We start from the raw sequence: 13,836 nt of genomic DNA on the forward strand, positions 1-13,836 counted from the left end.
CATAGCACATAGAGAACGGCAAACTGCATGGAGGGCAAATACAGCATTTCCACCTGATGATGAGCGCTTGTGTTGCGTTCGAAACGTCGTGATTTTAATCTTATTTAAATTTTATTTCTACATACGTGACGGCTGCTTGTGTTGTGGCCGAAACGTCGTGAGAATTTTATGTTTTATTTTTATTCTTTTATTTTTTTCCTTGTACGTGACTTTACCGAAAGATCCAAGAATATGAATCCCTGCAGTCACGAAAGCTTCAATTCTAGATGTTTATACTTACGCGATTTAACCCCCAAAAACCTTTATTATGAATTGCTTCTTGTGTATACCATGTTGTCCCCCCCCCCCCCGCACCTCCGATCAGCACGGTTGGCTACGTACGGTGCAAAGGAAGTTCAGCATGCGTCCATAGGGGAGGCGCAGGACCGGTTCAGATATTTGCCTACTGCTGTTGGTCGTGAGCGCGAATCGAAACTCGGGGACGCTGGGTTTGAAGCGCAGTGCCCTTTGACCGCTACGTCACATCACGTCACGACGCCCTTTGGTCCCTCTTAATACATAGTCTAAGTTCTTTCGGTAAAGTCACGTAGGTAAAAAATGAAATTAAAATTAATAAAAATAAAACAATAAAAATCACGACGTTTCGGAGGCAACACAAGTTTCCGTCTTCAGGTGAAACCGTCACAGCAAAATATCTGTACCTTATATATATAATATATAAGGTACAGATATATATAAGGTACAGATATATATAAGGTACAGATATATATAAGGTACAGATATTTTGCTGTGATGGTTTCACCTGAAGACGGAAGCTTGTGTTGCCTCCGAAACGTCGTGATTTTTATTGTTTTATTTTTATTAATTTTAATTTCATTTTTTACCTACATGACTTTACCGAAAGAACTAAGAGTATGACTCCTTGCAGTCACGAAAGCTTCAAATCTAGAATCACTCTTAATATGTTCGTAAATATTTTAGCAAAAAAAAAAAATCGAGAAATCCTTTTTTAAAAATTGTCCCATAAACTCGTGTTCCGAAAAAACGCCTCCTGCCGATTTGTAAAATGCCCGCGTGATTTCTGTTTTTAGCCGCCAATTTTTAGAGTGGTAAATTTTACGAGTTTTATTCCGACAGTTAACAGTGCAAACTTCCAAGAAATATCGTGTTTATTCTCAAAAACAAACTGTTAAAGGAATATTAATCGACACACGGTTGTTAATATGAAATAAAAACCCAGACAAATGCACACCGGGGCTTTCAATGTAGCCCATTCACCTTGTAAAACCATTAAGAACTCCGTCATTAACAATATTGTCATTTCATTTTTCAAATGTGACCCAAATCACCCCGTAATCAGACGATTGCATCTTCGTCGTATATCCATCTCTCCGCAAAAATAGAATAACTTTAGTTAGTTTTAACACATCCCATCAGTCACACGCACGGCTTTCTGTAAGTGAATAGCTTTCAACGGCATTGAATCAGAATATGTATTTATACTGGAGGAATCTGATAAGCTATGAAGCTCTTTTTGAACGCATTTTTGGCATCTCATCAGCAAAGCCAGGCTCTGTTTGAATCAATGCTGGCGAACTGCCAGATAAGAACTGGTTTCGACTTTCAGTGTCTCACCAGCAGAGCCAACCAATGTTGATAATTGTTTTTTTTACTGACACCTTTTTTACAAGGAGTCATGTTTGCATAGACCACAATACCTGCAGTCATAATGCAAACAAAAAACATAACTATGATAATGTATGCACTGTCCTTGAAGTTGATTGGTCCACACCCGAGACAGCTTTCCTTAGAGCCTAGTCTCACATGGTGTTGGACCAGATGACGCTAACCAATGTTGATTCACTCAAGCTTTATACTGAATCGATGCTGCTGAAATTGTGGGTTGTTATTTGGAGAGACTAATACGTGAAGGAGACATCATCGTCTGATGGTCTTTTTGTTTATATTCGCCACATCGTCCCCAGCGATTGATGTACAAATCACCTCAGATTATTGTTATTATATATATTAAAAAATCACCTCAGAAACAAACGCACGCTACCGACATCCTGCCATGATGAACCAACACTGCATATTTGTCGCAAACGCACACTCAGTTAAACTTTTAGACAAATATCCTTTCATTCGCGAGCAAAGAGCCTACCAAATGTTGATTTTGTCACAAAAATAGTTTTTGGTCGCCGCCATTTTTGTTTCTGCGACGCCATTTTGTTTTCCTACGACGCCATTTTGTTACTTTGGCGGGAGAAAAAAAAACACGTTTTTTAAAAATTTCCTCAACCGCGATAATGTTTCTCTTGCGGGGTTTAGGGTTGTTCCAAGTTCGTAGTAATAATAATCATAATTAAAAACATTTGCGCAACCACCATCGTCTTCATAAACTTTCTCATCTTCTGTCTCGGTTAACATTCTTCACCTTACCCTCCCTCACGCCGTCTCTTTCCCGCCATTTCTTTGCGTAAGAAAGTCACGTAACAGCCTCAGAACTCGCCGGGTTTTTTTCCCTTCTGTTTCCGCCCTCCAGATATACATTTACCGTCTCCTTCTGCAAATGGGCAGCTTCCTCCTTCTTGCGAAATAAAATATATAATAATAAACAACTCTCGCAAATGCGTGGCATAGATCGCCTCAGAAGTTGGAGGTTTCCTAAAAAAAAACACAAACACAAAAAGAGAATTAGAGAACAAATACCTACATACGTACATACATACACACATACATATTTACACACATACATATACATACATACAAATACAAAGATCCCCCGTATAGCCTTAACAGACTGTAGGGGCAAGTGCTGTTAGCGAGCACCTATGAAGGCCGGCACGGCACACGAGGGGGTGGGTGGCCAACACCACGCCTGGCCGCCTTTGTCTCCCCAGTGGCGATGTTTACTACACCGCACCAGGTACTCATTTCAGGCTGAGTCGACCTAGGGGAGGCCCAGGACCGGTTCAGATAATCGTCACTGGTGTTGGCCGTGAGCAGGAATCGAACCTGGGTCACCAGGTTCATAGCGCAGCGCGCTAACCGCTGCACCACCGCTCCCCACAACACATATACATACATACACATATATACACATATATATACATACAAACATATACACACATATACAAGCATATACATACGTCAACAGACATACACATATACACACATATGTACACACACAACAACAACAACCGCCATTCGCCACTAAGTGGCGGTGACGTCACCACGACGCTTGTGCCAGGCCATGTGCACCCTGAGGCCACGTGAAGTGTCGAACGCCCGCTGGCAGGAGGTCACGGGGCAGACCCAGGTGCCACGGGTCGACTGACCGAGATGACCGAGATGACTGGCTGATCCACCACCTGTGCCCCCTACTGTGCCAACTTGCTGTGCTTTAGCCACCCGGCGCTCCGCTCGTTGTTGTGAGCGTCGCTCCTCCGCCCTCCGTTGTTGTTGGAGGGCGACTGCCTCCAACTGCCCAGTAGCGTCCTTCACGAGCCTCCTCCACTGAGGCCGATCTTGACACCGCTGGTACCAGTCATCGGCAAGTCCACTCAGCTCCACGTCCTCCTGTACCACATCACTCCATCTCTTCTCTAGCCCGTGCCGCGCCCGTTTAACCCCCTCGATCCGGCCGAACAAAAGCTGTTTAGGCATGCGGTGGCTGGGCATGCGGGCTACATGACCCAGCCAACGCAGCCTTGCCTGCCGGAGGAGCTCACTGATGGGACTTTGCCCAGATCTTTCAAGGACTTGTGAGCTCCTCACACAATCCAGCCTGGTTAAACCCAGGATGGATCGTAGGCAGGCCAGCCTAAATGTTTCCAACCGGCGAAGATGCTCCACTAGGGGGGTCCACGTTTCGCAAGCGTAGAGAAGGGAGGGAATGACCGTGGCCGAGAAGACCTGAAGCTTCGTGCGGAGCGACAGACCAGGTAGCTTCCACACAGCGTTACGCAACCGATGAAAAGATATTGCCGCTCGACTGATTCGGAGTGAGACCTCTGCTGATAAACTGGAGCCGGTCATAAGCACACTGCCCAGGTATGGGAAACTCTCCACTCTCTCCACAACTGCCCCATCACCGATTGGGAGTTGTGGGGGTGGAGTGCCCGATGGTACAAAATACCCAGGCAGGTGCTTAGTTTTGGTGGGGCTGATGGTAAGGCCCCACCTCTTGGTGGCACACTCCAGTCTCAGCAGCAGCGTCTCCAACTCCTCTTCTGAATGAGCAGCTATTACCAAATCATCGGCATACATAACGTGGTTGACCAATAGGGAGCCATCCCTTGATCGCACCCGGGCGTCGATCAGCCTCCCATTATATCTGTACCAAATGGTAATTCCCCCGGTACAGCTTTTGAAGGCTTCACGAACTACGCAGTCGAAATAGATGTTAAATAATGTGGGAGCCAGAGGACATCCCTGTCGCACCCCAAGGTGTACAGGGAAAGGCTCCGACTCCCGGCCACGTAGTTTTACCCGGGCCCGCTCACCATCATGAAGGTCCTTAATGATCGTGAGCAGAGGGTCAGGGACTCCGAAAGCACGAAGAACAACCCAGAGCCCAGTCCTACTGATGGTATCATAGGCCTTGACCAGGTCAATAAAGCAGAGATGTAGGTCTTTTTGAAATTCCCTACACCTCTGCTGGAGCAGACGGACAGAAAATATGGCATCTGTGCAGGACCGCCCTTTCCTGAAACCGCATTGGGGCTCCGCAAGCCTCTCCTCAGCGTGCCTAGCAAGGCGATGTTGAATAATCCTTGCCAGGACCTTACCCGGCACACTGAGGAGTGAGATGCCCCTGTAGTTGTTACAGTCGGTACGGTCCCCCTTCTTAAAGAGGGGGACCACCAGGGCATCCTTCCAGTCCTGCGGAACCCGTCCAGTGGTCCAGACTGTTGTTATGATGTCATATAGGGCAGTCTGTGCACAAACGCCACCCTCCCTCAGCATTTCGCTTGGGAGATCATCTCTGCCCGGTGCCTTCCCTGGTCTCAGACTCCGGATCGCCCTCAGTACTTCCTCAACAGCTGGCACCTCAGCCAGCCACTCACAGGGGGTGACCTCTTCCAATATTTGAGGCACCGCAGCCTCAGCAGGGTTATCCCCACTTTGTGCCATGATGTTTTCCTGGCTGAGAGATTTTCCCTCCCCCAGGACCTCGCAGAAATGCTCAGCAAATCTGCAAACCTGTTCCTGGGGGTCGGAGATTGGATCACCGTTTTTTCCTCTAATGATGGTAATAGGTGTGGCGCTGCAGGTTACTTTTTTGATGGAATTAAATAGTGATTTGTGATCGCGGGCCACTGAGGCAGACTCCATCTCCTCAGCAACCCGCGACCGCCACCCATCCTTACAGCGCCTTACGGCTCTCCGAACCTCCGAGCGAAGGCTGCGGTAAACCTCCTCATTCTCCGACGTGGGATGCTGTAGGCGATGAGAGTGGGCCTGTCGCTTTTTCTCAATTAACCTGAACACCTCCTCTGTCAGCCAGGGTTTCTGGGGAGGTCTGGACCGCGTACCCAAAGCAGCCATTGCAGCTGCATGAGTCACAGTCTTAAACCTCGCCCATTTACCCTCGACATCAGGTGGAGTGGGGGACGATGCCAACCCCAGCTGCAAGCAATGATGAAATTCTCGCTTGCAACTTTCATCAGCTAGCTGAGACCAGGCCACTTTTGGTTGGAATGGGGTCCTGGGTGTACACCCACCACCGGAGTGGAAGAATGGCAGGCGCATCTTACAGATGACTAGTCGATGGTCAGAGGTCAGATCAGCTCCACGGTAGGTCCTGGTGTCAAGGACATGGGCTCGCATCCGCTGGTCCGTCACTATGTAGTCCAGCAGATGTTCTTGCTTGTACACACACAAACATATACACACACGCGCACTTGTACACACGTAATGTGTGTGTACACACATGTAATGCGTGTGTACACGTGTGTGTGTAGACGTGTGTGTATGTTCATGTGTACACGTGTGTGTGTGGACACGTGTCCATGAGTGTGTACACGTGTGTGTGTGTACACGTGTGTGTGTGTACACGTGCGTGTGTGTACACGTGTGTGTACACGTGTGTGTGTGTACACGTGTGTGTGTGTGTACACGTGTTTGTGTGTGTGTGTACACGTGTGCGTGTGTGTACACGCGTGTGTGTGTACACGTGTGTGTAAGTGTACACGTGTGTGTGTGTGTGTACACGTGTGTGTAAGTGTGTGTACACGTGTGTGTGTACACACGTGTGTGTAAGTGTGTGTACACGTGTGTGTGTGTGTACACACGTGTGTGTGTGTGTGTAAGTGTACACGTGTGTGTGCACGCACTCAGTCGCACACGATCCCCGCGGCCCGGCATCCCTGCCCGCCCTCGGCTTTGGCGGTGGCCAGGTAGACCTTCCCGCCGGGACACGCGCACAGCTCGTGCACACCCTCGGGGGCGCGGGGTCCCTGTCCCGGGTGGCCACCACCACCACCGCCGCCGCTGCTGCTGCTGCCCCGCGGAAGGTTCGGCACCCGGATCGTCTCCGAGTCCAGCACGATCTGCTCTCGAAAACCACAACAGCAACAGGTGAGTGTGTGTGTGTACAGGTGTGTGTGTGTATACAGGTGTGTGTGTGTATACAGGTGTGTGTGTGTGTGTGTGTACAGGTGTGTGTGTGTGTACAGGTGTGTGTGTGTACAGGTGTGTACAGGTGTGTGTGTGTACAGGTGTGTGTGTGTGTACAGGTGTGTGTGCAGGTGTGTGTGTGTACAGGTGTGTGTACAGGTGTGTGTGTACAGGTGTGTGTACAGGTGTGTGTACAGGTGTATGTGTACAGGTGTGTGTGTGCACAGGTGTGTACAGGTGTGTGTACAGGTGTATGTGTGTACAGGTGTTTGTGTGTGTACAGGTGTGTGTGTGCACAGGTGTGTGTGTGTACAGGTGTGTGCAGGTGTGTGTGTGCAGATGTGTGTGTGTAGGTGTGTGTGTGTGCAGGTGTGTGTGTGCAGATGTGTGTGTGTGCAGGTGTGTGTGTGTGCAGGTGTGTGTGTGTGCAGGTGTGTGTGTGTGCAGGTGTGTGTGTGCAGATGTGTGTGTGTACAGGTTTGCGTGTGCAGGTGTGTGTGTGTGTGCAGGTGTGTGTGCAGGTGTGTGTGTGTGCAGGTGTGTGTGTGCAGTTGTGTGTGTGTGTACAGGTGTGTGCAGGTGTGTGTGTGCAGGTGTGTGTGTGCAGGTGTGTGTGTGCAGGTGTGTGTGTGTGCAGGTGTGTGTGTGTGCAGGTGTGTGTGTGCAGGTGTGTGTGTGCAGGTGTGTGTGTGCAGGTGTGTGTGTGCAGATGTGTGCAGGTGTGTGCAGGTGTGTGCGTGCAGGTGTGTGTGTGCAGGTGTGTGTGCAGATGTGTGTGTGTGCAGGTGTGTGTGTGCAGGTGTGTGTGTGTGCAGGTGTGTGTGTGTGCAGGTGTGTGTGTGCAGGTGTGTGTGTGTGCAGGTTTGCGTGTAACACAACTCCTGTTTTATTGCCAGAAAGGGTCAAACCTCATTGTTATAGATTGATAGTGGGCAAGGGAGGTCCCACAACTCGGGTTGAACGATTAATCGATTTCAAATCGACTAATCGCAATTTGAAACAATAAGATTAACATATCACAAAGTCTGCGATTTTTTTTGCGATTTGAAAAGTCCTATTACAGTACTTTCTTATTTGGATTGTTTAATGTTTTATTTTTCGATTTAAAGCTTTCGTGACTGCAGGGATTCATCTTCTTGGTTCTTTCGGTAAAGTCACGTAGACGGGAAGTAATAAAATAATAAAACAAATAAAACATAATAAAGCCGAAACGTCGTGATAATTATTTTATTATGTTTTATTTTTATTATTTTATTACTTCCCTTCTACGTGACTTTACCGAAAGAACCAAGAAGATAATGTTTTATTGTTATAACTTTATTTATTTAACTTAACAATTGTTCTATGTTCGATTGTTCTATTTCAATTAAAACATTTCAATAAATATTTGTTGGAAGCAATTTTAAGTTCTCACCCTTGCATTAGAATATACAGAGCAGTTCATGTTGTGATGGTATCACGTGGCAATGCTCCATCGCACGCTTTAAATCTATTACACAGCGAGTATGGAACTGAAGCCAGACTTTTCGATTTAAAGCTTTCGTGACTGCAGGGATTCATCTTCTTGGTTCTTTCGGTAAAGTCACGTAGAAGGGAAGTAATAAAATTCAGACGCTGTCTCCCCGACAGACCTGTTCTTCACCTGAGGACGGCTGCTTGCGTTGTGGCCGAAACGTCGTGAGAATTATTTTATTATGTTTTAGTTTTATTATTTTATTACTTCCCTTCTACGTGACTTTACCGAAAAAAACCAAGAAGATGAAGCCAGACTTTTAAAAAAATGTAATCGCAAATCAAATCGCTCTCGAAATATCTGTCAGAAAAAAAAATCCCAATTAGAGATTTTCCCTCTAAATCGCCCGAAACGACAAGGTAACTGTAGCACTGCCATGCCACCTGCTGGTCGATTTCTGAATTGTTAAATTTCGATTTAAAGCTTTCGTGAATGCAGGCAAGACGAGGTCTGTCGGGGAGACAGCGTCATTCAGACGCTGTCTCCCCGACAGACCTGGTCTTCACCTGAGGACGGCTGCTTGCGTTGTGGCCGAAACGTCGTGAGAATTATTTAAATATTGTAATTTTATTATTTTATTATTTCCCTTCTACGTGACTTTTCCTGAATTGTTCCTTAGCCGGACGGTGCGTGAACGTTGAACTTCTTTCGCACCGTACGTGGCCAACGTGCCAATCAGAGGCGCGGTTTAAGGACAACAAACTAAACACAACAAGAAGCTTTAAAGAAACGAGTTTGTCAATGATTATTGTTTTTTTACCCTTTTATCTGACAACAAAACTGACACCTTTTTTTACATGGAGTCATGTTGGCATAGACCACAATACCTGCAGTCATAATGCAAACAAAAAACATAACTCTGATAATGTATGCACTGTCCTTGAAGTTGATTGGTCCACACCCGAGACAGCTTTCCTTAGAGCCTAGTCTCACATGGTGTTGGACCAGATGACGTCAACTTCAAGGACAGTGCACATTATCAGAGTTATGTTTTTTGTTTGCATTCCGACCGCATGTATTGTGGTCAATGCAAACATGACTCCTTGTAAAAAAAGGTGTCAGTTTTGTTGCCAGATAAAAGGGTAAAAACCAATTATCATATTTTTTTTCTTCTGGCAAATGAGGTTCCAATGGTGAGTTTATCAATCTTGGTGATGACGACGACGATTTAAAAGTGCGCAGCTCACAATGGCTTCCAAATATCGGAAGGGAAGAGCGTTCCAGACGGGCGCGATGTCAACATCAACCATCATCGTCATCACCATGTACGCATGCATGTATGTTGAACTTCTTTCGCACCGTACGTAGCCAACCTTGCTAATCAGAGGTGCGTGCCTCAAACGCAACAACGTGTGAGTGCTTTTTGCAAACCCATCGGCCACACGATCTGCTTGAGTGAACCATCTCTCTGTTTCCCTGTCTCCCCTTCTCTCTCCCTGTCACCGTGCCATTCCGCTCCTCTCTCCCCGTGTCTCCCTCCCAATGTCTCTCTCTCCGTGTCTCCCTCCCAATGTCTCTCTCCCCGTGTCTCCCCGTGTCTCTCTCTCCCCGTGTCTCCCTCCCAATGTCTCTCTCCCCGTGTCTCCCCGTGTCTCTCTCTCCCCGTGTCTCCCTCCCAATGTCTCTCTCCCCGTGTCTCCCCGTGTCTCTCTCTCCCCGTGTCTCCCTCCCAATGTCTCTCTCCCCGTGTCTCCCCGTGTCTCTCTCTCCCCGTGTCTCCCTCCCAATGTCTCTCTCCCCGTGTCTCCCCGTGTCTCCCCGTGTCTCTCTCTTTCCGTGTCTCCCTCCCAATGTCTCTCTCCCCGTGTCTCCCCGTGTCTCCCCATGTCTCTCTCCGCGTGTCTTCCCGTGTCTCTCTCCCCGTGTCTCCCTCCCAATGTCTCTCTCCCCGTGTCTCCCTCCCAATGTCTCTCTCCCCGTGTCTCCCCGTGTCTCCCCGCGTGTTTCTCTCTCCCCGTGTCTCTCTCCCCGTGTGTCTCTCTCCCCGCGTCTCTCCCTGTGTGTCTCTTTCCCCGCGTCTCTCTCCATGTCTCCCTCCCAATGTCTCCCTCCCAATGTCTCTCTCCACATGTCTCCCCGTGTCTCCCCGCGTGTTTCTCTCTCCCCGTGTCTCTCTCCCCGTGTGTCTCTCTCCCCGCGTCTCTCCCTGTGTGTCTCTTTCCCCGCGTCTCTCCACGTCTCCCTCCCAATGTCCCTCTCCACGTGTCTCCCCGTGTCTCTCTCCCCGTGTCTCTCTCCCCGTGTCTCTCTCCCCGTGTCTCTCTCCCCGTGTCTCTCTCCCCGTGTGTCTCTCCCCGCGTGTCTTTCCCCATGTCTCTCTCTCCGTGTCTCTCTCTCCTTGTCTCTCCGTGTCTCTCTCCGCGTGTCTCCCCGTGTCTCTCTCCCTGTGTCTCTCTTCCCGTCTCTCCCCGTGTCTCCCCATGTCTCTCTCCGCGTGTCTTCCCGTGTCTCTCTCCCCGTGTCTCCGCGTGTCTCTCCGTGTCTCGCTCCCCGTGTCTCCCCGTGTCTCCGCATGTCTCCCCGCATGTCTCCCCGTGTCTCCGCGTGTCTCCCCGTGTCTCCCCGCGTGTCTCCGCGTGTCTGTCTCTCCCCGTGTCTCCGCATGTCTCCCCGCGTGTCTCCCCGTGTCTCCCCGTGTCTCCGCGTGTCTCCCCGTGTCTCCCCGTGTCTCCCCGTGTCTCCGCATGTCTCCCCGCGTGTCTCTCTCTCCGTGTCTCCGCGTGTCTCTCTCACGGCTCCGTCCCGCGACTCCAGCGTGAGGTCCTGGCGGCACGAGGCGCGCACGTCGCCCGCGTCGGCCTGCAGCACCACGCCCTGCGGCGCGTCCAGCCACAACGCCCTCGTGGGGGACTCCAGCCTGGTGCAGCCACACCACCACCACAGGGTCAGCCACACCACCATCACGACCATCACCATCACCACCACCACGCCCTGCGGAGCGTCCAGCCACAACGCCCTCGTGGGGGACTCCAGCCTGGTGCAGCCACACCACCACCACAGGGTCAGCCACACCACCATCACCACCATCACGACCATCACCATCACCACCACCACGCCCTGCGGAGCGTCCAGCCACAACGCCCTCGTGGGGGACTCCAGCCTGGGCCAGCCACACCACCACCACCACAGGGTCAGCCACACCACCACCATCACCACCATCACCATCACCACCACCACGCCCTGCGGCACGTCCAGCCACAACGCCTTTGTGGGGGACTCCAGCCTGGGCCAGCCACACCACCACGACCACCACCACCACCACAGGGTCAGCCACACCACCACCACCACCATCACCACCATCACCACCACCATCACCACTACCATCACCATCACCACCACCATCACCATCACCACCACCACACCCTGCGGCGCGTCCAGCCACAACGCCCTCGTAGGAGACTCCAGCCTGGGGCGGCCACACCACCACCACTACCACAGGGCCAGCCACACCACCACCACCACAGGGATAGACACACCACCACCACCATCACCACCATCACCATCACCACTATCACCACCACCACCACCATCACCACCATCACCACCACCATCACCACCACCACCATCACCACCACCACCATCACCACCACCACCACCACCATCACCACCACCACCATCACCACCATCACCACCACCATCACCACCACCATCACCACCACCACCATCACCACCATCACCACCACCATCACCACCATCACCACCATCACCACCCACCACCACCATCACCACCACCATCACCACCATCACCACCATCACCACCACCATCACCACCACCACCATCACCACCACCACAGAGTCAGCCACACCACCATCACCACCATCACCACCACCATCACCACCACCACCACCATCACCACCACCACCATCACCACCATCACCACCACCATCACCACCATCACCACCACCATCACCACCACCACCATCACCACCACCACCATCACCACCATCACCACCACCACAGAGTCAGCCACACCACCATCACCACCATCACCATCACCACCACCACCACCATCACCACCACCACAGAGTCAGCCACACCACCATCACCACCATCACCACCACCATCACCACCACCACCACCATCACCACCACCATCACCACCACCACCACCATCACCACCACCACCATCACCACCATCACCACCATCACCACCACCATCACCACCACCACCATCACCACCATCACCACCATCACCACCACCATCACCACCATCACCACCATCACCACCACCATCACCACCACCACCATCACCACCATCACCACCATCACCATCACCACCACCACCACAGAGTCAGCCACACCACCATCACCACCATCACCACCACCATCACCACCACCACCATCACCACCACCACCATCACCACCATCACCACCACCATCACCACCATCACCACCATCACCACCACCATCACCACCACCACCATCACCACCACCACCACCACCACCATCACCACCACCACCATCACCACCATCACCACCACCACCACCATTCTGGGTACCTGAGATGCTTGAACGGCTCTGCTCTGACTTGCGGCGTTTGGATCGAATGTTCAAATAAGGCACCTTCAGCTCCTGCAACAAACCAGCATCATCAGCATCATCAGCATCATCATCAGCATCATCAGCATCATCATTACCATCAGCAGCAGCATCATCATCAAGAGCATTAGCATCGTCAGTGACACGGCATCGTGCGTGTGCACGATGCCGTGATGCTGCGACGTCAAAGACGCGGGGGGGGGGGAAGCCCCCCGAAGCGTGGAGGAAGGAGGAGGAGGAGGAGGAGGGAGGGGGGGAGGGAGCAGGGGGGAGGAGGAGGGAGGGAGGGAGGAGGAGGGAGGAGGAGGCAGGGGGGAGGGGGAGGAGGGAGGGAGGAGGGGGGAGGGAGGAGGAGGAAGGAGGGAGGAGGAGGAGGAGGAGAGGGAGGGGGGGAGGGGGAGGAGGAGGGAGGGAGGATGGGGGAGGGAGGAGGAGGGAAGAGGGAGGAGGAGGGGGGAGGGGGGAGAGGAAGGAGGGAGGAGGAGGGGGAGGGGGGGGAGGGGGAGGGGAGGAGTAGGAGGGGGAGGAGGGAGGGGGGGAGGGGAGGAGGGAGGAGGGGAGGGAGGTGGGAGGAGGAAAGAGGAGGGAGGGGGAAGGGGAGGGGGAGTAGGAGGGGGAGGGAGGGGGGGGGGGAGGGGGGGAGGGGCTTACCGAGCACCTCGCAGTCGATCGGCTCCCACCCACCACCTCCGAGTCTTCGGCCGAGAACAGAAACTTGCCGGAGCTCGAGGTCACTTGGAAGCGCTTGCTCTTAGCCTCCACCGAGTCCGGCCCTGCGGACGACGACGATGACGACGACGATGACGATGACAACGACGATAACGACGACAACGACGATGACGACGACGACGATGACGACGACAACGATGACGACGACGATGATGACGACACGACGATGATGATGATGATGACGACGATGATGATGATGACGATGATGACGATGATGATGACGACGACGATGATGACGACGACGATGATGATGATGACGACGATGATGACGACGACGACGATGATGACAATGACGACAACGATGATGGCAATGACGACAACAACAACAACGATTATGATGACGATGATGACAACGATAACGATGACGACGACGACGATGATGATGATGGCGGGTGAACGGGTGAGCGAGTGAGTGAGCGGGTGAATGGGTG

At 51.6% G+C, this 13,836-nt stretch overlaps 1 protein-coding gene across 1 annotated transcript; it reads right to left on the bottom strand.

Moving 5' to 3' along the window:
- Positions 1-1,151: 1,151 nt before the first annotated feature.
- On the bottom strand, positions 1,152-13,558 carry LOC144741059 (delta-sarcoglycan-like; the record flags this gene model as incomplete). Its single annotated transcript, XM_078623736.1, is given in 6 exon segments — positions 1,152-2,667; positions 6,342-6,557; positions 10,871-10,994; positions 12,637-12,709; positions 13,335-13,356; positions 13,358-13,558. Coding segments are annotated over 5 exon segments (636 nt in total), but the record flags the coding sequence as incomplete, so codon positions are not given.
- Positions 13,559-13,836: the final 278 nt, after the last annotated feature.

The sequence above is a fragment of the Lampetra planeri genome, unplaced genomic scaffold (genome assembly GCF_965212315.1).
Source record: "Lampetra planeri unplaced genomic scaffold, kcLamPlan1.2.h2 scaffold_413, whole genome shotgun sequence".
Classification (NCBI taxonomy): domain Eukaryota; kingdom Metazoa; phylum Chordata; class Hyperoartia; order Petromyzontiformes; family Petromyzontidae; genus Lampetra; species Lampetra planeri.